Source organism: Hyperolius riggenbachi, chromosome 3 (genome assembly GCF_040937935.1).
Source record: "Hyperolius riggenbachi isolate aHypRig1 chromosome 3, aHypRig1.pri, whole genome shotgun sequence".
Classification (NCBI taxonomy): Eukaryota; Metazoa; Chordata; class Amphibia; order Anura; family Hyperoliidae; genus Hyperolius; species Hyperolius riggenbachi.
The window spans coordinates 261,515,281-261,539,784 of record NC_090648.1 but is presented as its reverse complement, the minus strand read 5'-3'; the positions used below and the strand labels follow the sequence as shown (position 1 = coordinate 261,539,784).

Genomic DNA, 24,504 nt, shown 5'->3' with positions numbered 1-24,504 from the left:
CGGGGGCACACATGCCCCTGCTAACTATGAGCTCTGAAGGCGAGATTTATTCTCGCTTCAGAGTCTTTTTAAATTCATTGCCCCACTGCCTCTGGCCCTGAACCTCATGTATAGAACTAAGATGGACACCACTCCCCTAATGCCCTCCTGTTTAAATTGGGATTGTACTCTTAAAAATACAATTTCAGTAATGACTCTTAGGGCTTGTTCACACTAAGGGCGCGTCCGGGTTTTTTTTTAAGTGCCGGCAATTTTTAAAATCGCCCTAAAAGCGCTTGTGCAATGATTCCCTATGAGAGTGTTCACATATGAGCGGTTCGATTCCGATCCGCTCACCAAAGCGCTGCCTGTACCATTTTTGGGCCGAAGTGCCTCAATGGAAGGTATAGGGAAATCACAAAAGCGCTTGAAAAAGCGCTTTGTATAGCGATTTCCCCAGCACTTTCATGAATAAATACATTGTATTAATTTCCGGGTGAAAGCTTTCACTTCCTGACTGACGAATGACTGACGAATGACTGACAAATGAATTGCTCTGCAAAAGCGCCTAGAAAAGTGCTTCACAAAAAATCGCAACGGGCAGGTAAACACCTGGAAGCGCTAAAAAAAAATTGCGCACAAAAACACGAGTGCTTGTGATTTATGATGTGAACAAGGCCCTAGTTACATAAAAAACATGTGAAAGCGTTCCCGAGTATTCCCTGTGTTATATGTTCACTGCAAAAAGCAGTAAAAGCTTCCTTATCTTTGGTCACCGACAAATGCAAGAATCTCCCTGTGCTTGTGTCTTCACTCTGCCCGTAATTGTAGAAAGGAACGAGTCGCAGTGTCCTGCAATTAGTACCTTTTTATCATGGCTTGCAACAAACATAGTGGTATGCAATGGGGGTGCAAGCCTGACAGCTGTTTCATGAAATAAAGGCTTCCTCAGAAGCTAGAAAGGCATACAATTACTCCCCCAGCCGCATCTAGTGCCAGTTTAATTTCTTCATTGAATCATAGCCTCCACTCTGCCCCTCTCCTTTTCTGCTGAAGTTGCTCAGGTGCTGCAAGAGCGATTTGTCCATTCAGCAGAGGGAGGCAGAATGAAGACACATGCAGAGTGCTTCAGCCGGCAATTATTACATTTGCAGATGACCAGAGATTTTACTTTTGATAACAAATCTGAAGGAATAAATATTTATGTAGCAAAAAGAGTTTTTTATATTGTGTTAAAATTATCCAACATCCAAATGATTGCGTTACTTAATTCAGAATGTTAATATAAGGCCACGTTCATAGCTGTGCGGTGTAACAGCTGCTTTGTAACTCTGCTTACCACACTGCAATGCACCACCTATGCGACGTTCACAGTGTGGCGGGAGCATTGCGGTACCGTAACGCACTAGATGCAGGTAAATGCATACGTTAACAGAAGGCGAAGCATACTTTTAATTGATGGTATGCTTCACTGTACCCAAAGCAATACGAGCATAACATGCTGCGCCGCGGTTTCCATTGTTTGTGTTGCGTTCCTGTTGTCACTGTAAATGTGGCCTTAGGTCAGCCTCCCAATGTTTAATGCATGTGATAGAAAATTTGCATTAAAGCAAACCTGGAGTAAAAATACAATGAGATGGTCCATTCTATGTGTTTTTTACTAAAGTTAAATAGAACATTGAACTGGGTGTCATATTTATTTTCTGTTTAATGACTTCATTTTAAAGGGAACCCGAAGTGAGAGTTATATGAAGGCTGCCATATTTATTTCCTTTTAAACAATACCAGTTACCTGGCAGTCCTTCTGATCTCGGCTATTTTGGTTGTTGTAGTATCTGAGTCACACACTTGAAACAAGCATGTAGCTAATCAAGTCAGATATTTATTAGAAACCTTTGATCTGCATGCTTGTTCAGGGTCTATGGCTAAAAGTATTACTGGCATAGGATCAGCAAGATTGGCAGGCTTCTGGTATTGCTTAAAAGGAAATTAATATAGCAGCCCCCCATATACCTCTCACTTCAGGTTCCCTTTAAGACTGAAATCTATACAGCAGATGTGACAAATCTGCTTTGCAAGCTAAAACACAAACAAACAGTTACCCTTTTAACTTTCCAGCACTGTACCTTGTCTGAAGCCTTTTCTCTCTCAGATGAAGCCCTTTTGGCTTCTATTTACTTTTTCAGAAAATGAGTGAATTGGGCAAGTGGTTCCACATGCTAATTTGCATCAATAACAACTCTATTTTTTTAACACTTGCTCTGTTAGAGAACATAAAAGTACTTTAGACCATTAGTAAGGCTAGTGCTATATGTACCAATGTTTATCTCATCATGGCCCTGCTTTACCAAACAGTGGTTAGATTGCCGTGTGCAGTATTTTACTGGTACTAACACCAGGGGATCAGCACTTGTTAACACATTAGCACCACATGCGTTACAGGAATACTGTGTGCATAGCTATGCGTGTGCAGCATGATGCATGCAGGTGTTGCCCTAATAGGTTAACAGGTGGTGCTCCCCTGAAGTTAGTATTGGTAAAATTTGGCGCATGATGAATCTTATTACTGTTTGATGAATCAGAGCCCATGTCACTTCAGGTGTACTTTAATTGGTAATGCACAATGTTTTGTGGATTGCACTGTTGCGCTTTTTGCAATAAATTTTATGAAAGTACCTGCCTGGTTCCATCCATAAGATCATTATTAGTTGGAGAGTGGAAGTTCATCCCCCAGCACAGAGAAAACCACTTTACCCAGCTAGTCTCCTCCTCACTAAGAGAGATTAATTGTTTGTGGCTATGGCAGGTATAACAGCCTTACTGAGTAATCCTGGATCTACTGAACCAAGATCACCAGGAACTGTGACAACTAGAGTACACACAGCAGATCAGCAGAGAGAAGATATCAAAGGTAAAGCAATTGGGCCATTGAAAGAGCCTCCTAATTATACAAAGCACTCGATACGTTTTCTGCATGTGTAATTCTTCAAGGGAGTTATTAAAGGAAAATGTTAACCAGTATCCACATGTTAAATGCACTTATAGACTGTGTTTAATGAGTGATAATTAAGACTTTCCAGCTGATTGGTTTTTTATTTATGATCATCTTTAAAATGGTCTGAAACTTTCTTCTTTGCTCTAAAAGATTTAAAGCCTTAAACTATGAGCAAAAATAAAATTTAAGCTGAACAGCATTCAAACAGTTAAACACAGCACTTCATTCTGCAGTGGAAGCTTGTGATCCAAACTTTTAAGGTACATACACACGTCGGATTTTCGCAAACTACCGGTCGTTTGGACGTCAAATCGAGCGTGTGTACATTCCGTTCAGCTGATAAGACTGGACTTGGACTTCCAAACGACGGGTCGTTTGCGAAAATTCGATGTGTGTATGTACCTTTTAGCTTGTGATCCGAGGTGATAACATTGTATCAACAGAGGACTGTACACAAAGGATAATTAGTTACAGACAGCATTGTCTGTAACAAGCTGACAAGCAGACACAAACACAGAAATTCATCACTAGGTATCTGCTGTATTTATATTAAAATTTATGAATAAAATGCAATGGCAGCTTTCAGAGCAGATAAACTATAATTTGAGTATTGGGAGAACAGGCAGGCACTCGGGGTTCACTGGGTTAATAAATTCTGTGTTTCACCATCCAGGTTCAAGAACTATGTGCTCAAGACTAAAGCAATACATTGCGACAAAGTCCTTAGGAGAAAAAGAAAGTCTGGCAATATAGTTTATTTACAGCAGACAAAAATGCAAAAACTTGTGCAAAAAGGCAAATGTGCAATGCAAACTGACATGCATGAGAGAATCATATGTAAAATAGATCCAATTGCTGTACCTGGGTGGTGGGAGGTGGCAGCTATGGGCGCCGCTGGTGCACGGCCTTACGACCGTTTCGCTAGGCTAAACGCCAAGCTTCTTCTGAGGTGGGGTGTGCACAAACTATAATTTGAGAACTTTGTAATTTGTAAATCGGCAAATGTGCACAAAAACAAATATGGTGACTGAATGGGTAATAAAAAGTAGCAAAACACATTTTTATTGAATGTTATGTCAGTTTCAAACCACTTTACATACTGTATATGGGTACAGGAATTATATTTCCAGCATCTCTCCTGCACTGTATGTCATAGTAGCTGCGTGTTCCCCTTGAATGTTTGTCTTGCTGAACATTATTGTTAAAGGGAACCTGAAGCAAGACCTATATGGAGGCTGCCATATTTATTTCCTTTTAACTTCCTAACGACCGTGTCACGCCGATGGGCGTGAATGCGGTGGCTCCCCCAGGACCGCCTAATGCCGATTAGCGTCAAGTCCTGGGGGAGTGTTTGGTGCTAGGAGACTGTTAGATGGCGAAACCACTGTCAATTTACATGGTACGGTGCTGCGATCTACGTGTGACATTGCTGTCCCCCTGGCAGGCTTAGGAGCGATCCGCTGTCATAGGTTGAAGCTGGCTAGTGCGGGAAAGGAGGGTGGGGATCAGGGATCAGAGCCCACCAACAGAGAGCTCTGTTGGTGGGCGGAAAAGGGGGGGGGGAATCACTTGTGTGCTGAGTTGTGCGGCCCTGCAGCGAGCCCTTAAAGCTGCAGTGGCCTAATTAGTGAAACATAGCCTGGTCACTAGGGGGGTGTAAGCCTATGGTCCTCAAGTGATTAAATACCTGGCAACCCTGCTGATCTGTTTGGCTATAGTAGTGTCTGAATCACACCGGAAACAAGCATACAGTTAATCAGATTTGACAAAAATGGCAAAACACCTGATCTGCTGCATGCTTTTTCAGGGTCAATGGCTAAAAGTATTAAAGGCAGAGAGTCAGCAGGATAGTCAGGGAATTGGTTTGGTATTGCTTAAAAAAAATATTGCAGATACCACCTCTCGCTCTCGCTTCAGGTGTCTTTTAAAGTGCTGATTTGTGAAGTATGACTAGTTTATATGGGTAAAAAGTACAGATGCCTGAGTTCCTGGGTTGTAGTTTCAGCTCTCTAACTAAAAGAGCTATTCTGTATGAACTGAGCACCGGTGCCTGATCCTGCCACCAGTGTGGGGCATTAAAGGTATACCTTACCCAAGACAGATCCTTGAATCTTTCCTTCAAAAATGTGCCTTTTAGTCAAATTTTTTGCCATGACAAGGCAGGCTTGCTGTATGTTCTATCCTATAACCCTCCGGTTCCCTCCTCTTCCACCCACCAAGTTAACCAATCTAAGACTGGCAGGCTCTGACCCCTTAAAGGGATCTGAGTGCTGTTTTAATAAAATATATAAAACAAACCTCCCCCAAAATCTTCCTATCCGTGTTGCATTGTACAGGAAATTACCACAATACAATGCAAAACAATTAGTTTGGTTAATTCGTTCAGAAATGACTTGGTTTTCTTGATCCATAAATGATACAGGTGATACTTCCTGTCTTTCTGCCTCTTGAAATGTATAATAAGCTGCTTTGCACAGTCTGTGATCACATCAGCTGTCTGACTTGTTAACTGTAAATCAGCTGCAGAGGAAGGTTTACATCACTCCCCTGTTTTATCATTTGTACTATTAATAACGTTTTATTATTTGTTCATAGCCATCTGGTGTTTTTATAATGAGCATGGCTCTGCTAGTTGTAAAGTTATTAATAGACACATTTGCTTTTATAGAAGGCTTTGAAAAAGTAAATGTACGGTTGGTTTATTTTACAAAAATTTGAGGGATTTAATATTTGATTCCGCAGCTATAAGGAAATATCATCATAAGCTGCCTTCATGTTTACATTCGGCTTACTTGTACTGGATCTTGTTTGCCCCAATGGTAGGCAGTCTCCACTGTTGCACTGCTTTGCACAAGGCTAAGAGTACTAGCCAATTTTACCACTTCCGTTGACCATCATACTCTATGGAAGTGGTAAAATTGCCCAATCAAAATTGGTTGTGTGTGTATGTACCCTCAGACCTGACTGAGATGGGGTGTAGATATAGCTGGGATTTTCCAGCTGTAGATACAAGATGAATATGACGTAGTCATAAGTGGGGATATGGGAAACTTCAGATGAGTACTTGCATTCAAGTTGAATTGGCCAATTTTTACCACTTACTACTTGTAGGAGCTCTTACCTACACAATCTGTTCATAGTATTCAAAATCTGTTGGATCTGGAACTTCTGACCTGAAGCTGAGCTTGTTGGAAAACATGCAAGAGCTGAACTGTTCTGTATAGCGAAGTGGGTTAAAATTTATATAATTTGATGTGCAGAACTGGTCAACAGTTACTACAAATTTTTTTGCAGTTTATTATTGCACAAGGTTACACCACATACTTACTCTTTCTCTAAAAATAAGCCCTAGCATGGGTTTTCGTGATTTTTGAGTATGCTCAAAATACAAGCCCTAGTTACAGTTTATAAAAGTTAATCTAAACCGTGTCTAGGCAGCTAAGGCATACATGCAAAAAAGCTTAATCAATTGGCAATAAAAATGCAGCAGAACAGATAGACCCTTCACCAAGGTAAACAGACATCCCCAAAAGAATCGCACTGAAAAGACCCCACGCGGCCCTAGCAATAAGGGTTGGCAGGTGCCGACCTCTTGGTAGATGTAGATTAGTGTACATAGAAAAAGGAAATGGTCACAAGAAATGGAATTCTGGGTTTGGAGAGTTGTGATGTTCCAGAATGTGATGACATGAATAAATTGCTTTTGGTTTTAAATTCAAGAATTAATGTAGGTTGTTCATGGAAAAATAAGACATCCCCTGAAAATAAGCCCGAACACATTTTTTGGAACAAAAAGTATTATAAGCCCCTGTTTTATTTTTGGGGAAACATGTTACAGCATGATTCACTTTTGCTACACGCATTTTTAAATAAAGAATCTACAAAAGGCGGTGGACCCTGCCCTTGCGAGCTTACAATCTAGAGGGTAGTGGAGTTGAGACACTGATACGATAAATACTCAGTGGATAAAGGGGTTAGCAAATGAGGCAGTGAGACAACAATCACCCCCAGCCCCTGAGATTTTACATGTGGCAGTTGGAGCCTAAGCTCCCTGGCGGTAAGCCCGTGCTGAGCACGGGCTATGCCGCGCAGGAGAATTTCTCAGGCCCTGCTGGGGCGATTTGCATAAATTTTTTTTGTTTTGTTTTTGCAACACGCAGCTAGCACTTTGCTAGCTGCGTGTGCACTCCGATCGTCGCCTTGCCGTGCCGCCGTTCTTTGAACGGGATTTCCTGATCGGAGATCGCCGGAGGATTTAAAAAAAAAAAAAAAAACTGCTCTGCTGCCCCCTGGCGGTTTTTAATAGACCGCCAGTAGGGTTAAACATACTGGATAAAGTTTAGATGTGCTGATCACAGAGATCAGTACAATGCACATTACATAGGGGTATATAACTTCCTCACCACACACACAAGCCACCATCCTTCGCACAATAGTACTTCATGCACAAAGCCCTCCACTGGGTACACACTAGCCACCCTTATCCCACCCCTGGTTTTTGAAACTCTAATAAAAGTGAAGTTTTATGTTACAGGTCCACAGACTTTGTGAATTTGTGCTTATCCCTGTATTCCTAAGGGCCCATTCACACTGGTACAATTTGCGGGCCTTTTTTCTGCAGATTACGGAATCGCTAGCACTTTGAAAAGCGCTAGGGTAATTAAATATGGCGGTGATCTCACTGCAGCGATCACTCGTGATTCGTGTGAAATGAAATCGTGATGCATCCAGTGTTTTTCGTGGTTTTAGAGCGAACGTGATTGATTTGTTAAAAAACATTGCAATCTTGATCCCCAGTGTGAATGGGCCCTAAATCTTCTACCTTATGGTGGCCATACACGGTACAATAAAAACGTTCGATTATCCTGTTTTTTTGATATAAATGATCGAATCGAATGAAAGTAAATTCGATCAAGAAATTCGAACGATTATCCCGTTTTTTTCGAAAAAAATCAGATCGGACATGCTGGAAAAAATCTTTATATTCGATCTAACGGAATAATCAAACTAAATTATCTAATCAAAAAAAATGAAAAATTGTACCATGTATGGCCACCATTAAGGTGGCCACACACCATACAATTTTTTAAATATCTGTTCAATTTAAGAATTGCAATCAATTTTTTACTAGAACGTCGTTTCGGACAGCACCCCTGGATGAGACTTGTCTCCCTCCCCACTGTGGACAGGAAACTGTTAAAAAAAGAATTTGCATAAGCAATAGGCAGCCACATATAAGATACTACACCTGCCACAGTACCTCAGTTTAGTTTCCTGTCCCGGACGGGATGCATGGGAGAGGTCTCCAGGAGTGCCATCCTTGTCAGGCGGCAGGGGCAGCGTTTTCCAGGGCTCCAAGCAGCGCTGTTCAGTGAACAGTCGGAGCCCTGCAGCGTGGAGGAGGCTTCTCCATTGGAGGCAGCAACTTTATGCGCGCAGGTGCGTGCGTTGGAGAGAGTTCACTTCCGGTTGAACCGGAAGTAGTCACGCGCTGGCGTCCTGCGTGATCTGAAGTCTGAGCCGGGCGGCAGGGGCCGCGGCGGTGATTAGGAATCAGCATACAGCTGATTCCTTAAGGTAAGAAGCTGATTAAGCATATGCTTAGCCGGCAGGGGCCGCATGCATAATTAGATCAGCTGCATCAAATCAGCAGCACAGGTATAAGTTTGTAGAGTCCATGATGCACTCTGGTTTGTGGCTGGGATCATGGATGACGCCTCTGGGTCAGCTCCTGCACAATCTGCTAAAACTGCCCAGAATCCCTCTCTGGCAAGTAGATGTGGTTATGTTTCTTCTGCTTGGCTGGATGTATGTTATGTATAGAGGGATTTGTCTAATGGCTGGCTATCGTTTATTATGTTTTATACCCCAAAAGACATAAGACTGAGAAGGTTGAAAAGTCTGAAACTTCTTCTACTCCAGTCTAGTCCAGTCAGCATGGATTGGCAACTCTGAATGGAAATTGTGCCAGTATTGTACAGAGAAGGTCCACAGCAATAGGAAATTAAAGATTCTGCTATTGCTTCTACCGCCTCAGCTGCTTCAGATAGGCCTGGGACTAGTACTGCTATGGCTTATCTGCCTGTTCTAGCTAATCCATCATCTCCTATGTTGTCTGCACCTCCAACTATGCCTCCTGCTTCCAAGAGACATAGGCCTCTATTCATAGAGCATTCCTGCATGCGATTATGCTCAAAACAGCTGACTTTACCCACCATTTAGCAAAGTGTGCATTCATAAAACCTGTATCCGCATGAAAATCTAGAATTCCTGAGCAGGTGCGGGAAATTATCGCCTTGTGCGGAGATTATCACATGTCACTGAAGGTTAATTCATAAAGATTAGAGCAGGCGAATGTGAGCAGAGAAACCCTGGCTGTTTAGAGAAGGCGATAAGCCAGCAATAACAGGCAAGCTAATGCAACCTCCCAGGCAGCTGCAGTGAGAGCAGAACTGCATCCCAAAATACCCGGGCTGTGTTTTTAACCCCTTGGGTACCTGTTTTCAGATAAATTTCACATCAGAAAGCCTGCATGTGTAACATTCTTGAAGTTCTTCTAAGCTGCAGCAATTAAATAGATTGTTTAGAAGAACTAGACAGATTCAGGGCAAGGAGAGGCAATTTAAACAAAAATGCACATGTAAAGGAATGCTGGGGCTGCCTCCTTTGATACATTTTCTCTGTGCAAAGAGAATTACTATAAACTAGGAGAAAGATTATAAGGGCCTTTTTTTCACTACCCTGCGAGTTACGATTTGATTCTGATCGCGAGGTATGTTAAACTAATGAAAACTGCAGCAGCAATTTCCATTAGTGCAATCTGATTGCGATGCGATTTGGGCAAAGCACAATCGTCATCCTCCTGCGTTGTAGCTGTACTATAAGTATAGTAGCGCAATCGCATAGTGGAAATTGAAGTGCGATTGGGATCGCAAATGCGGTTGCGATCGCATTTCATAGTGGAAAAGAGCCCTAACCGAAATGTTTTTCTCCTGAATTAATGAAAGACTTACTAATGGCTATGCATGAGACAATTGGGTATTAAGTCTGAGCAGAAATCTTTGACACCTTTGGATCAAATGTATGAGAGTTTGGCGGATCCTCATTCTCGGCTTATTCCAGTCCATGCTACTCTTAAGATTAGGATTAAGAAAGAGTGGGATAATCTAGGAAAAGGGGGCCCAGATCATTATCTAAATGTTATCTTTCTCCTGAAGATCAGGGTTTTGGGGAGCCCCGCCTAAATTAGATCCATATTTTTCAACGGTATCAAACAAAACTGACCTACTTTTTTGAGGATTTCTGGGAAATTTTGAATGATTTCACTAAAGTTTGGAATGCTTCCAATTATCTAGTGGACGCTTCAGATGATACGTTAAACTTACGGCCAGAACTACGGCATTAGTTAATTCAGCCAGAAGAGGTGTATGGGTAAAAACTTGGAATGATGACAATTCTTCAAAATCAAGTTATGTGGTGTACCTTGTGAAGGGGGTCTGCTGTTTGAGTCAGTTAGACGACCCTCTAGACAGAACGGCAGACACACACATTAAAAAAATAGATAAATATTCCTGTTAAAGGAATACTATCGATTCATTATATCATCAGAAGAAAAGAGTTGAGGCACTGTAACTTGCAAAGGTACATTTACTCACAGTATACAGACAGCGGAAATGCGGTGGGGGTGACGAGGCCTGACAGCTGTTTCGCTTAAAGTACATACCTTTGGCCTCTGAGGAAGCTTATTTTAAGCGAAACAGCTGTCAGGCCTCGTCACCCCCACCGCATTTCCGCTGTCTGTATACTGTGAGTAAATGTACCTTTGCAAGTTACAGTGCCTCAACTCTTTTCTTCTGATGATATAAGTAATCTACATGATGCGCACGTAACTTTAGGTGACACTCCAGTAGTAGCCATCCTCCTCTGATCTCCATCTAGTGCCACCAGCTTTTTCTCTTTCACTCATACTATCGATTCACATACACATACATTTTAGTAGCAACCTCTTTGTTTACTGTTATCAGAATACTTTTACTGACAAACTTTACTGACAAAACTGACTCTGAGCCATGAGGAGAGGGTAAATTCCCCTCACACTTGATCAGTTAACTCTGTGTAACTCTGTGTGTGACAGAGAGAACAGCTGCAGCTTCTGTGTCCTGTGTTTCGGACTGAAGTGTCTGTAGAGAGCAGAGGAAATGTAACTAATTGTCACAGCTTTTCATACTGTTTTTTGCTTTCAGAGTTTGTTTGATATTTGCTTTCTGTAGTCCGATATGCAACTTTGGCTGTGCATTGAAGCAGACACCCCTTCTGCAATTGATTTTTTCCAATATAGCTAATCCTACCCTCAATAAATTACAGCTTTTGCCTCTGATATTTAACATGAAAGGTAGGAAAATGTTTACACAGCAACTTAGACATTATTTGTACATTGTCATTTTAGAACACTTGGGTATTGATAGTATTCCTTTAAGAAAGGACCTTTTCAAAGTAAACGGTCCTTTCGTCCCTCTTCTAAGAATGAGTCAGATCCCTAGTCCTCTAAGGGCAGGAGATGGGCTCCCTACAAGTCACAGAAGCCTAAGCCCAACTTCACTTTTACCAAGAAGTCAGATAAGCAATGATGCTAGTATTCCAGTGAGATGGAGAATTGCAAATTTCAAAACATGGCAACTACAGTGCACACAATATTGTTTTTTTAGGCTTCTTTCACAGTGGGACGTTACAGGCGCAGGTTAGAGCAGCTTGTAACGCAGCCCAGCTCACAGTAATGAAAAATCAATGGGCTGTTCAGTGTCCACGTTGTGTTAGTGTAACGCTGTCCGTTTAAAGAAAGTGTATCATGCTGTGCGTTATACACGGTTTTAGCCGCATTAGACTGTTTGCATATGCTCAATAATGTGTGTTTTTGTTTTTTTTCTTGCAGGAGAGGGGAGAGTCCGCTGTTGTGGCCAGCCACATGACTAATTAATATGCACTGCAGTGTTAAAGAGAATCTGTACTCTAATATTCTTACACTAAAAAGCATACCATTCTATTCCTTATTTTCTCCTGTGCCCCTCTGTGCTGTTTCTGCCACTCTCTGCTGCAATCCTGGCTTGTAATTAACAGTTTTAGGCAGTGTTTACAAACAAACTAACCAGCTCCTAATAGGTTCACATATACAGAGTGTGTGAGTCATTCAGTGTGCAGGGGGCCTGCAGAGGGTGTGTATCGCTTCTATCCAATGACAAGCAGCCCTGCACATTCCACACATTCAAAGCCTTAGCCCGACAAACAGGACAGAGGAAAGATACATTGATTTATTACAGAGACAGTGCAGTTAGGAAAGACTGCAGTAAGCCCCAGCACATTAGATCAGGCATAGGAACTTATAAGATAGAAGAACTAAGGCTGAAAAAATTGTTACAGAGTCTCTTTAACTTCCTGGAGCGGCTGCTTATTGGCTGGCAGGACCACATGATGCGGAGTTTATCCGATCACGTGCTCTCCACAGTCTTTTGCCGCATGCGCCGTTTTCGTCCGATAGTATGCGTCAAAAAGTACGCATCACAGACGCATCAAGAGACGCATAACGTGGCTCTAAATGGCGTCCAACTTCAAAGCTCACATGCGTTGCGTTGGGGGCACGTTATGTGGCCTTAGCGTCGCATCTAACGCAACGTCTTAGTGGGAAAGAGCCGTTAAGGTGGTTTTTTGGAGGAATACAGAATAGAGTTCAGCCAGCCTCCTTTTCAGGACTTTTGCATTACTCCCCGCTTGCAGGACCAAATAAAGTTTTCAGCCCTACAATCGGAAGTCCTTTCCCTGTTTAGGGAAAAAAAAAAGAGTAATTCGAGAAGTACCGAAATGTCAGAGGACAGGGATTCTATTGCCCTGTGTTTTTCTACTAAAGGAGCTACAGGGAAATTATCGGTTCATACTAAATTTAAAGAGTCTAAACCAGAAGGTAAAATACAGAAAATTCAGGATGGATTTAATCTATTATTCATCTCTTACAGAAGGACGATTTCCTAGCCTTTCTAGACTGAAAAGATGCGTATCTTCAATTACCGATGCATCTGTCTTCTCAATAATACTTAAGGTTTGCCATCCAGATGGAGGAAGAGGTAAGAATTTATCAGTTTAATGCTTTGCCCTTCGGATTATCCTCAGCTCCAGGGTTGTTTATGACGGTAATGTCTGGGGTTCTGGCTACACTTAGACAGAGAAAAGTTAACATTTTGGGTTACCTTGATGATTTTCTGTTTTGGTGGACATCTCCCAATTCGGTAAGAGATCAGATTGTTACGACAATAGTCTTACTACAAGATCTAGGTTGGATCATTAATTGGGAGAAATCTTCCTTAATTAAATCCTACACAGATTATAATTTTTTGGGGGGCTATTTCATCAGCATATCAGACACAGGGGAAGCAATTAAATTCTATCATGGCTCATTCCACAAGAGGAATTTCGACTTCTTGGGCAGAGAGGGCAAGGGGCCTCTATAGATCAGATCTGCAGAGCTGCGACCTGGTCAAGTCACAATACGTTTGTAAAGCACTATCGCCTTAAAGAGACTCCGTAACAAAAATTGCATCCTGTTTTTTTATCATCCTACAAGTTCAAAAAGCTATTCTAATGTGTTCTGGCTTACTGCAGCACTTTATACTATCACTGTCCCTGTAATAAATCAATGTATCCTTCCCCTGTCAGACTTGTCGGCCTGTGTCTGGAAGGCTGCCAAGTTCTTCAGTTTTGTGGTTCTGCTATGAACTCCCCCTTCCAGGCCCCTCTATGCACACTGCCTGTGTGTTATTTAGGATTAGAGCAGCTTCTCTCTTCTCTCTTATCTTTTACAAGCTGGATAAATCGTCCTCTGAGCTGGCTGGGCTTTCACATACTGAAGAATTACAGACAAGGGCAAAGCTGTTTGCAGGAAGAAACAAGCAGCCTGAAACTTCAGTGCATGAGAACAGGGGGAAAGAAACACACAAATGATCTCTTGAGATTCAAAAGGAAGGCTGTATACAGCCTGCTTGTGTATGGATGTATTTTCTATGTGTGGACATGCTGTACATCAACCTACTTCCTGTTTTGGTGGCCATTTTGTTTGTTTATAAACAAACTTTTTAAAACTGTTTTTAACCACTTTTAATGTGGCGAGGAGCGGCGAAATTGTGTCAGAGGGTAATAGATGTCCCCTAACGCACTGGTATGTTTACTTTTGTGCGATTTTAACAATACAGATTCTCTTTAATGTATCTGCCTCTGCAGGTTTATCCTTCAGAAGGAAAGTTTTGCAACCTGTGGTCCCACCCTAAGGTTTTAACTCTTGTATATCGTCTCATCCAGGGGTGCTGTCCGAAATGACGTTCTGGGAAAGACCACTTTACTTACGGTAAAGTATTTTCCAGTAGTCATGAGGACAGCACCCCTGCAACCCGCCCTTATTTGGGTAGTAAAGAGAAATAAATTTGTGTAAGCATCATTAAATGTCCGTGTCATCTTTTTATTAACTGAGGTACTGTGGCAGGTGTAGTATCTTATATGTGGCTGCCTATTGCTTATGCAAATTCTTCTTTTAACAGTTTCCTGTCCACAGTGGGGAGGGAGACAAGTCTCATCCAGGGGTGCTGTCCTCATGACTACTGGAAAAGACTTTACTGTAAGTAAAGTGGTCTTTCTGACTGATTGTAACATTTCAAAAATAGGACCAATGTACCACACACCTATGTTCGATTTTTTTTTTTTTTTTTTTTTTTTTTTCCCCCAATCATGATATAAATGATTAGAAACTCTGAGAAAATTGCTAGGGTGTGTATATTAACAAATTGGCAATCTACCACACACCATACAATCTTTAGGAAGATTGAAGAAAAATATCAGGCATTCTGGATCGATAAAAATTGAAGAAAAGGGGAAATCCGATCGGATTTTTCAGTCGAATGAAAAAAAGCTTTCGATTTTTTTCGGGAGATCCGAACGTTTTTATCGAATTGCTGTAAAATCGGATCATTTTATTGTATGGTGTGTGGCCACCTTTAGACAGATTTTTATTTGTGTTCCACAAGTTACATCGGGTCATCAACATTTTGGCAAGATTTGCAACTGCCAAATCAGTATTTCAATTGTTACCATATTACAATAAATTGAACATTAACGTTTTATTACCATTCTGTCACCCACTTAAATGATCTCACCTATGTTGCCAGTTCAGGTCATTCCTTTTCCTTTGAAAATTGTGGATATTACTATTATTGATTTATAAAGCGCCAACATATTCCGTGGCGCTGTACAAAGTAAGAAACGAACATGGGGTACATAATAATAAAGACAATAGTGTACACCAATATAGAAGATACATAATTAGTGACAAAATACAAAAATGATACAAAATACAGAATACAGAATTGGTAATGACAGTGATAAAAGTAACATGATAAATAAAATGTATATTTTTCAAGACACAAAAGGGGGAAAGAGCCCTGCCCTTGCGAGCTTACAATCTAACGGGAATGTGTGTGTGTGTGTGGGGGGGGGGGGGGGGGACAAGATGAGGGGTTGTATATGAACACTGATGCTATATTTCGTTAATTGCCTCAGATAAAACACGTGCTGCCGACCTCCTGGTGAACCCACTGGACCCAAGAAACGCAGACAATATTAGAGTTAAAATTGCAGATCTTGGAAATGCTTGCTGGGTGGTATGTATATATCCATCATTTTCCTGAAATTGTCTCATACATCTATAGCTGTTATTCATAATACACTATTCTCTTTGTGTAGCACAAACACTTCACTGAGGACATACAGACAAGACAGTATCGCTCTATAGAAGTCCTCATAGGAGCTGGTTATAGCACTCCTGCTGATATATGGAGCACTGCCTGTATGGTAAGAAATGTCTGTTTGTTGTGAGACATGATTTGTCACCATCCTCGGCGTAAGGCGTGTCCTTAGTAGTTGTGGGAAGTAGACTAGTATTAAGGACCATTTTCCATTGAACATTCCGGCTGCAACTGCACAACAATGCAATTTATTCAAATTTTGACACATTTTACAGTATAGTTCCATGTTATTTTGAATTTTTCACAGTGCAATTGTGTTTGTGTTATTACAATGTTTCATTTCATTAGCACAATTAACCTCTTGAGGACCGCAGTGCTAAACCCCCCTAGTGACCAGGCCATTTTTAGTAAAATAGGCCACTGTAGCTTTAAGGTAAAGCTGCAGGGCCGCACAACACAGCACACAAGTGATTTCTCTCCCCCCCCCCCTTTTCTCCCCACCAACAGAGCTCTCTGTTGGTGGGGTCTGATTGCTCCCCCCAACGTTATTTTTTTTTTTTAATAAATATTATTGTTAGTATTTTTTAATAAAAAAAAAAACACTGTTTCTTTGAATAACTTCCCTCCCTCCCTCCCCACAGCCAGCCAATTATGGCGATCAACTGTCATAGGCAGTACAGCGCTGCTGCTGATCCGCTGTACATGTAAATAGACGGCGATCACGCCGTCTAACCCGCTCGGAGACTGAAGGCGGGGCGGAGGTCCGCCCCCCAAGCAGGAGATGCGCGCGCGATCTCCTGCATTAGCTGGCCCCAGGACTTTACGCCAAACGGCGTTAGGCGGTCCTGGGGCTGCCGCCGCGGCCACGCCCACCGGCGTGATGCGGTCAGCAAGAGGTTAAAAAGTGTAATCTGGGAAATTGCATAGCACCTTGTACGGTTTCCTTTTTTTTTGCGCATTCGTATTCTTTACAGTAGGATTATACTTCCCAAATTAAAATTTCAGTCACAACTCTGTTACATAAAATAACATTTGGAAGTATTCCCACACATTTTGTGTGTAAAAACCTTTAAATTCACTACAGAGAGCAGGAGAAGCTTGATTATCTCTTGTCATTGTCAAATGTGGCCATTGCCCGCATTAAGTTCTGAGGAATGTGTCTTTACTCTGCCCTCCTACCCCTCTGAAGAACAGACTTCTCGCCCTGCAACAGCTGAATCCCTTCAGCAGAAAAGGAGGCAGCAGAGTGAAGACACATGCCTCGGAGAGCTTCAGCTTGCATTGATTACATTTGACGATGATCAGAGATAAGCAAGCTTCTCTTTCTGCTCTTTGCAGTGAAAATGATTTTTTTTTTACACACGGAATATGTGGGAATTCTTTTTAAATTTTCGTTTATATAACTGAGTAGTTAATGAATGTTTATAGTTTTGGGGAGTATAATCCCACTTTAACCCAAACACAATTGCAGAAAGCACAGTGTTTGCATTTGGAGAAAAAACAAATTGCATAGCGATGACGGCAGTGGAAACGGCACACCATCATTTCTATTGTTCCAGCAGAGGGAGCTCTATAGGCCAAATGCATGCATTCTGAAGATCAGATCTGAATGCATGCAGTGGCAAAAGGCTTAAAGAGACACTGAAGCGAAAAAAAAATTATGATATTATGATTTGTATGTGTAGCACAGCTAAGAAATAAAACATTAAGATCAAATACATCAGTGTAATTGTTTCTAATACAGGAAGAGTTAAGAAACTCCAGTTGTTATCTCTATGCAAAAAAGCCATTAATCTCTACGACTTTCAAAGTCGTGGAGAGGGCTGTCTTCTGACTTTTATTATCTCAACTGTAAGTGAACAGTTTTCTTTTTATCTGCCAGAGGAGAGGTCATTAGTTCACAGAGTGCTCTGAAAGAATCATTTTGAATGCAGAGTGTTGTGTAATCTGCACATATTAGAGAATGATGCAATGTTAGAAAACACACTATATTCCTGAAAATAAAAACATGAGAATATTTTCTTTGCTGCTAATCTTCTAGTAATTATTCATAGTACACAACTAATTCATTATATCATATATTTTTTTTTCGCTTCAGTGTAACTTCAAATGAGATTTTAGCACAAAAACTTTTAAAAGGAAAACTAACTTGAAATCAGTTGTTTGGGGTGTAGTAGTCACACTGTTGTGTTATTTTCAGTATTGTAATTATGTTTAGTTGTGTAAAATGTTATGATTAAATGCCTAAAACATGGTGTTGCCATGCTACGGAAATTGTTGAGGCTTGCAGTGAACAGAGGTGCCCAGCATAAGAGTTAATCTTTTGATGGCAGTATGGTAGATAAAGCTAGGAGGCTTCTCATTTAGGACAATAAAGAAGCTATATGCCATGCTGCACCCTCTAGGTGCTGGAGAGAGCTGTTGCTGCACCTCAACAAAAATTGCTTTGGCTGTGCATTGAGGCCAGTTTTACACTTACTTTTTTGCATTGCGGTGGGGATGTGCTGCTCCTGCCGCATCCCACCACAATGCAGAAAATGGCCAACATGACCCTGTGGCCTAGTGCACCGACACAAGGTCATATGCATAGCGCCTCAGTGGCTTACTCCCTGTTGGGCAGGAAGTACGTCCCTGGGATTCCTGCCAGTCCAAGTTTACGCACCGTGCTTCCCTTAATGAAACTTCTATGTCGCCCATTGACGTCTTACACTGCTGCATCGCCGCAGAAGTCATATGGTAATGCGCTGCTGACTTTGCGGCATTTCGGAGGAGATTCGGTAACTTCTGGTGTAATGCAGTAAGTGTGTTTGGCCCCATCGATTTGCATTGCCATTGCGTTACCCTACAGTAAAACAGGGTAACGCAACACACGCTTGCAATGCAAGTATAAAAGGGGCCTCAAAGTTTGGTCCTGATGTCGGTTAATGGTAGTTTCAAGCCAGTCCCAGGAGTTTCTTCATTAATATTCAGAAGCATAGGCAGTTAATGGATAGGGGCCATATCCTAAAAGTCGACAGAAATTGGGAAGTCTCTTCACAGCAGCAATGCAGAGAATGCACACTTTTCTGTAATATATATTCAAATAACGGCATCAATTTAGCAGAGACCTTCATGCAACATTGAGTGGTTTGTATTGGTGTCTGTCTGCAATGCAGTGTATGATCTAATGACTCTATCGCATACAGTTATTAGGACTAGTTTGGTTGCCTGTCAGTCTGTATTTAAAGCAAACTAGAGTACCTAGGGAGAAACTTGGGGTCTATTTCCACTGGTATACCGTGTGTTTTGCATCCAAATTCACATATGCGATTTGAATGCATTTTGGAAAACGTGTTTTTATGTGCATTTTTAATGCACGTTTATTTTTCCGCATTCCAATTTTTAATCTCCATATATCACTCTGACTACACAGGAAGAAGCATGTTAACAGGGAAAACTGAATGTGAATATTTGCATGCGGACCATTGACTTTCATTAATCACAATTCCCATGCGGGGTAGAAATCTGCTGCATGCAGTCCATGTTTTTACTGTATCACAATGCATTTGGGAAAAAAATGCATTCAGTGGAAACCTCTCCATTTAACTGCATTGGTCTCAGTATAAATGCGAAAATTCATTCAAAAGAAAAAGGTGTGTGGTCATATGTGTTAATGCGAAAATTCACATTGCGATTTCTTACTCTTTGGAAATAGGCCCTTATGGCTTAAGTGAAAATATGTGAACTTTTGGCAAATTGTGGCTAACATTGCAAGGCAAGAGGCTTAATCTTCAACCATCTTTCTTGAAGACATCATGAAGGACAACATTACATAGAAAAGACAGACACTTACAGGAAGCAAGTTGTTCATTAAGAGTTTCTGTGACTTGTTCTTTTTCCCATTTAGGCATTTGAGCTTGCAACAGGCGACTATTTGTTTGAACCACATTCTGGGGAAGACTATTCCAGGGATGAAGGTATGTACTCGGAAACACTGGGAGTGGGCAGGAATTATATAATAATATATATATATATATATATATATATATACACACACACACACACACACACACACACACACACACACACACACACACACACACACACACACACACACACACACACACACACACACCTGACTTGTTTACATTGGTGATGGGTATTAGGATACTTTCATTATTAATACTGCTACAATCTTTTTAATTCTGTAAACTTGGAGCCATTTAGCCACAGTCCTTATTTCAATCCAGTTTTCTAGTTAAAGCCATTTTTACTTTAATGAGCTTGAAGACACGGTCCTTTTCTCACAAATACAGAGAAGTTACATGACACCTCTGTGACTTGTGATGTGAGGATTTACGTAACAGTGATGTTCTTAAGCCATTATTAGTCCAGACCTGTATTCTTTTTGTAGTTTGCTATTTATTGTTTCATTGGATGGGCTATGCAGCACAGAGAAGTTTAAAGATCCACCACTCCTGCTTTGTAGTCACATTATGACATGATGAGGCAGTAGCCAAGTCTAGACCGCATGTGACATTAACCTTAAAGGACACCTGAACTGAGAAGTATATGGTGGCTGCCATATTTATTTCCTTTTGAACAATACCCGTTGCCTGGCAGTCCTGCTAGTCGTTCATGCATCAGTAGTGTCTGAATCACATACCTGTATCTATCCTAATCAAATCCTAAATCTTTTTTGCTAGTCCATATATTCCTCATGGTGTGAGAGGTCTATGTTTCATTCATGGTCAATCCGTGTATCTGGAGGAATTAAACAATTTAATTTAAAACGTTTACCCAGGATCTAATATGAAAGGATAACACAGTAAGCACTGGCATTACATTATGCTGTGTCTACACCTCAGCAGAAGTGTTAGTTGTAATATATTCTGTAGCCGTTTACAGTGACAGGTTCTATGAATGGAGTAATCGAATTGGCCTCTGACTTCGATTAAAAAAAATGCCTAGCGCAGTCTTGTTTTCTCCTCCTTTCATCACCAACCACTATTCATGACTTACTAGAAAGCCACACAGCTAGCAGATGTGCAAGTCACTATTCCAAGTGATTGGATGTAGATAGGACAATGAATGGCCACATACCGTTTTGGGTGCTGTAAGCATTCTATTCATAAACGACAGAAATACAGATTTCATATTTGGAAATGTTGCAAAGGAAACAGTTGGAGAGAAGACAGTAGGACATTCAAGCTGGCTACTTCTTCTGCTGGAAGAAGTGGTGGTAAAAAAAACCCAATGCAGATCTGACCCTCAAACCTTCTTTCTAAGCTCTGCTGATACAATCTTTCAATGTAATATGAAGAGTGAAGGATTATCCATACACAAAGAAACATTTACAGGAACAGATATAAAAGGGTGCAAGATAAGGTGAGTGCAGGGAACAGACTTATAAGCAGTCCAGAGGTGAAATGGCTTTTGCCCTGGCTTGTCTGTCACTCGCCTGCCCCCTGCAGGTGACCTTATGTATATATTTTTGAAGTGAACCTGAGGTGAGAGTGATAAGGAGGCAGACATATTTATTTCCTTTTTGAACAATACTAGTTGTCTGGCTGACCTGTTGATCTATTTGGCTGCAGTAACATTAGAAACAAGCATGCAGCTAATCTTGTCAGATCTAACATTGTCAGAAACACCTGATCTGCATATGCTTGTTCAGGGTCTATGGCTGAAAGTATTAGAAGCAGAGGATGAGCAACTTGTATTGGATAATATATAAAAGGATAATAATAAATATGTCAGCCTCTATATCACTCTCCCCTTGGGTTCACTTTAAAGTGTACCTGAGATGAATCCAAAGTAAAAATGCATACATACCTGGTGCTTCCTCCAGCCCCCTTCGGTCTGATCGGCCCCTTGATGTCCTCCTCCACCTCCTGGTTCCTCTGCAATCCTCCCGGTTACTTAGACAGGTGCACTGCGCAAGCCCCGACTCCCGGAGTTACCGGAAGCCATACCGCAGGATCCAGGAGGTGGAGGAGGACATTGAGGGACCGATCAGACCGAAGGGGGCTGGAGGAAGCACCAGGTATGTATGCATTTTTACTTTGGATTCATCTCAGGCTTCCTTTAAAGGGGTTCTCTTGCACTTTAAAAAAACAAAAACTGCCACTTACCTGCGGCTTCTATCAGCCCCCAGCATCTGGAACGTCCCCCGCTGTCCTCCTCCGATCACTCATTTCCCGCTGCCGCGTTGGGCTAATTATTCCTCTAACTAGACCAGGCATGGGCAAACTTGGCCCTCCAGCTGTTAAGGAACTACAAGTTCCACAATGCATTTGCCTTTATGAGTCATGACTGTGGCTGTAAGACTCCTGCAATGCATTGTGGGACTTGTAGTTCCTTAACAGCTGGAGGGCCAAATTTGCCCATGCCTGAACTAGACGAATAGAAGTGCGGCTGCGCAGCTCCCACACACAGCAGCTTACTGCACAGGTGCAGTACGACGTTTTCCTGTACTGCACCTGCGCTGTAAGCTCCTGCTGACGAGCGCGGCCACGCAGCCGCACTGCTATTCGTCTAGTTCAGTGATCTGCAAACTTGGCTCTCCAGCTGTTAAGGAACTACAAGTCCCACAATGCATTTGCCTTTATGAATCATAACTGTGGCTGTCAGACTCCCGCAATGCATTGTGGGACTTTTAGTTCCTTAACAGCTGGAGAGCCAAGTTTGCAGATAATTATACAGATGTCGGCGGCAGGGAACAGGTGATCGGAGGAGGACAGTGCGTGACATTCCAGCTGCAGGGGGCCGATAGAAGCCCCAGATAAGTGAGGTTTTTTTTTTTAAAGTGCAAGAGAACCCCTTTGAGCAATTTCCATTGCCAGGCAGTGCTGCTGATCGTCTTACAACAGTATTGTCTGAATCGCACACCTGAAACAAGTGTGCGGCTAATCCAGCTAGGCTAAAAGTGTTAAAGCAGATCTGAACTCAGAACTTCCTCTCTGCTCCAAAAGATAAGCAACAGCATAATTTTGAAAGAAAAACATTTTTGTTACAGCTGATAAAAATACTGCAATAAATCTACAGTGTCTACTTCCTGCTTTCATGAAAGCAGACATATTGTTAACATACTGTGTTTACAAATTAGCTTCTCTGCTGAGGCAGCCAACTGACACATCTGAGATGTCAAATTACACTTGTGATTAGTCACAGATGAATGGGACAGGTTAAAACGCTCAGAATACATACAGGGTGCATTTCTCTGTTTTCCTTCTGTCTTGTGCAAGAGTTCAGGTCCACTTTAAAGGCAGATGGTCAGGAAGCAGGACAGCCAGATAATTTGCATTGTTTAAAAGGAAATGAATATGCCAGCCTCCCTATTCCGCTTACCTTTGGTTCCTTTTAACCTTTTTGGCAGTAGGGGGATCTCAATAGGATTTTTAAGCATACTGAATTATTGCAGAAGAAATATACAGAAGAATAAATAAGCGGTTTTGAAGAGCCAGCATATTATGTCTGACCAAACATAAGTGTTTTCAAGTGTTCCCTCACTTGTAGAGCCTGTTCATTTGTAGTCACTCGTATTTGTGAATGAAATGATTCCATAGCCTCATGTACATTGGCGTGCCTATTGGCAGACTGGTAGATGCAGAATATATAGTCTTGCATTGATGGGAGGATTATCAGTTGGTGCTGAATGCTGTGGACCAATGTTCTGACAAGTGAGGGCTGAATGAATGTATAACAATTGTAGCTTATTTTCACACTATTCTTTTTGTTCTGTCACCTCATTTAATTAGACAAACTACAAATGGGAACTGAGTAATCTGGTGATGCACATTTCTTACAATGATGTTCAAAATTGCCCTCAATTCCCACCAACAGTGCATATTCTACAAGGAATCTCTGCAAAGCCAGCTATCTCCATTACTTACCTGAATATCCACAGAACATTTGGCAAACTGTGTTCAATAGGGATAGTCAAGGAGATGCAAATAATTCTGAGTTGATGCAGGATGATTCAAACGTTTTATGCAGCTTGAAAATGGACTAATCGTACCCCATTATGGTAAAATTTGACTGGTCCATTTTCAAGCTTCATAAATTTTCATGCAATATTTGCAAAATGTTTCATCCTTTCAGAATTATTTTCATCCCATCGACCATCTGGTATTTTCAACAACGCCCTGTAATATTTCTTTCATTCAAGCAGTTAGATTGACTTAGAGAAGCTTAGATCCAAACCAAGACTGGTAGTGATTTAACCTTTTAGGGCCTGTTTCCACTGGGGCGAATCCGCATGCATTATCCGCATGCGGATTCGCATAACCAATACAAGTGGATGGCCCTGTTTCCACTTGTCAGTTTTCTTCAGCGTTTTTCTGTGCAGGATTTTTCTGCACGGCAGAGCCTGCAGAATTCGTCTGCGTGTGGAATGCAGGCGAATCGCAGGCAATGTATTTAATAGAGAAATCGCATGCCTTTTTTTGCATGCATTTTTCCCGCGATTTCGCATTAAAAGTAATGTAAATTGACACAGGCAGTGACATGGTTAAAATCCCATATACCCTGCCTATGCGAAATCGCGGCAAGAACCGCATGCGGAATCGCATCCGCATGAGATTTCGTCAGCGGTGATATTCGGCGATTCCGCACCGCAATAGTGGAAACGAGCCCTTATTAAATAGAAACAATTTCATCTTTGCAAAATAAATAGCTTTTCTGTAGTCTTGGCATATATTTTAGGAAAAAAGTAGGAGGCGCCCGGTAGAACGTAACAGTATAATCACTCTATTGGTAGATATAACATTCAAA

General features: G+C 41.5%; 1 protein-coding gene across 12 annotated transcripts in view; it reads left to right on the top strand.

The window, feature by feature from the left end:
• SRPK2 (SRSF protein kinase 2) overlaps positions 1 to 24,504 on the top strand; it is a 212,137-nt gene that overhangs the window by 176,030 nt on the left and 11,603 nt on the right. For 7 of the 12 annotated variants that reach the window (XM_068276246.1, XM_068276247.1, XM_068276248.1 and 4 more), the window contains 4 exons: positions 2,786 to 2,890; positions 15,566 to 15,666; positions 15,749 to 15,856; positions 19,637 to 19,706. In XM_068276246.1, coding sequence (XP_068132347.1) covers positions 2,786 to 2,890; positions 15,566 to 15,666; positions 15,749 to 15,856; positions 19,637 to 19,706 — 384 coding nt within the window. The remainder of the gene's footprint in view (positions 1 to 2,785; positions 2,891 to 15,565; positions 15,667 to 15,748; positions 15,857 to 19,636; positions 19,707 to 24,504) is intronic. The other 5 variants (XM_068276250.1, XM_068276257.1, XM_068276256.1 and 2 more) reach the window with 1 other exon arrangement.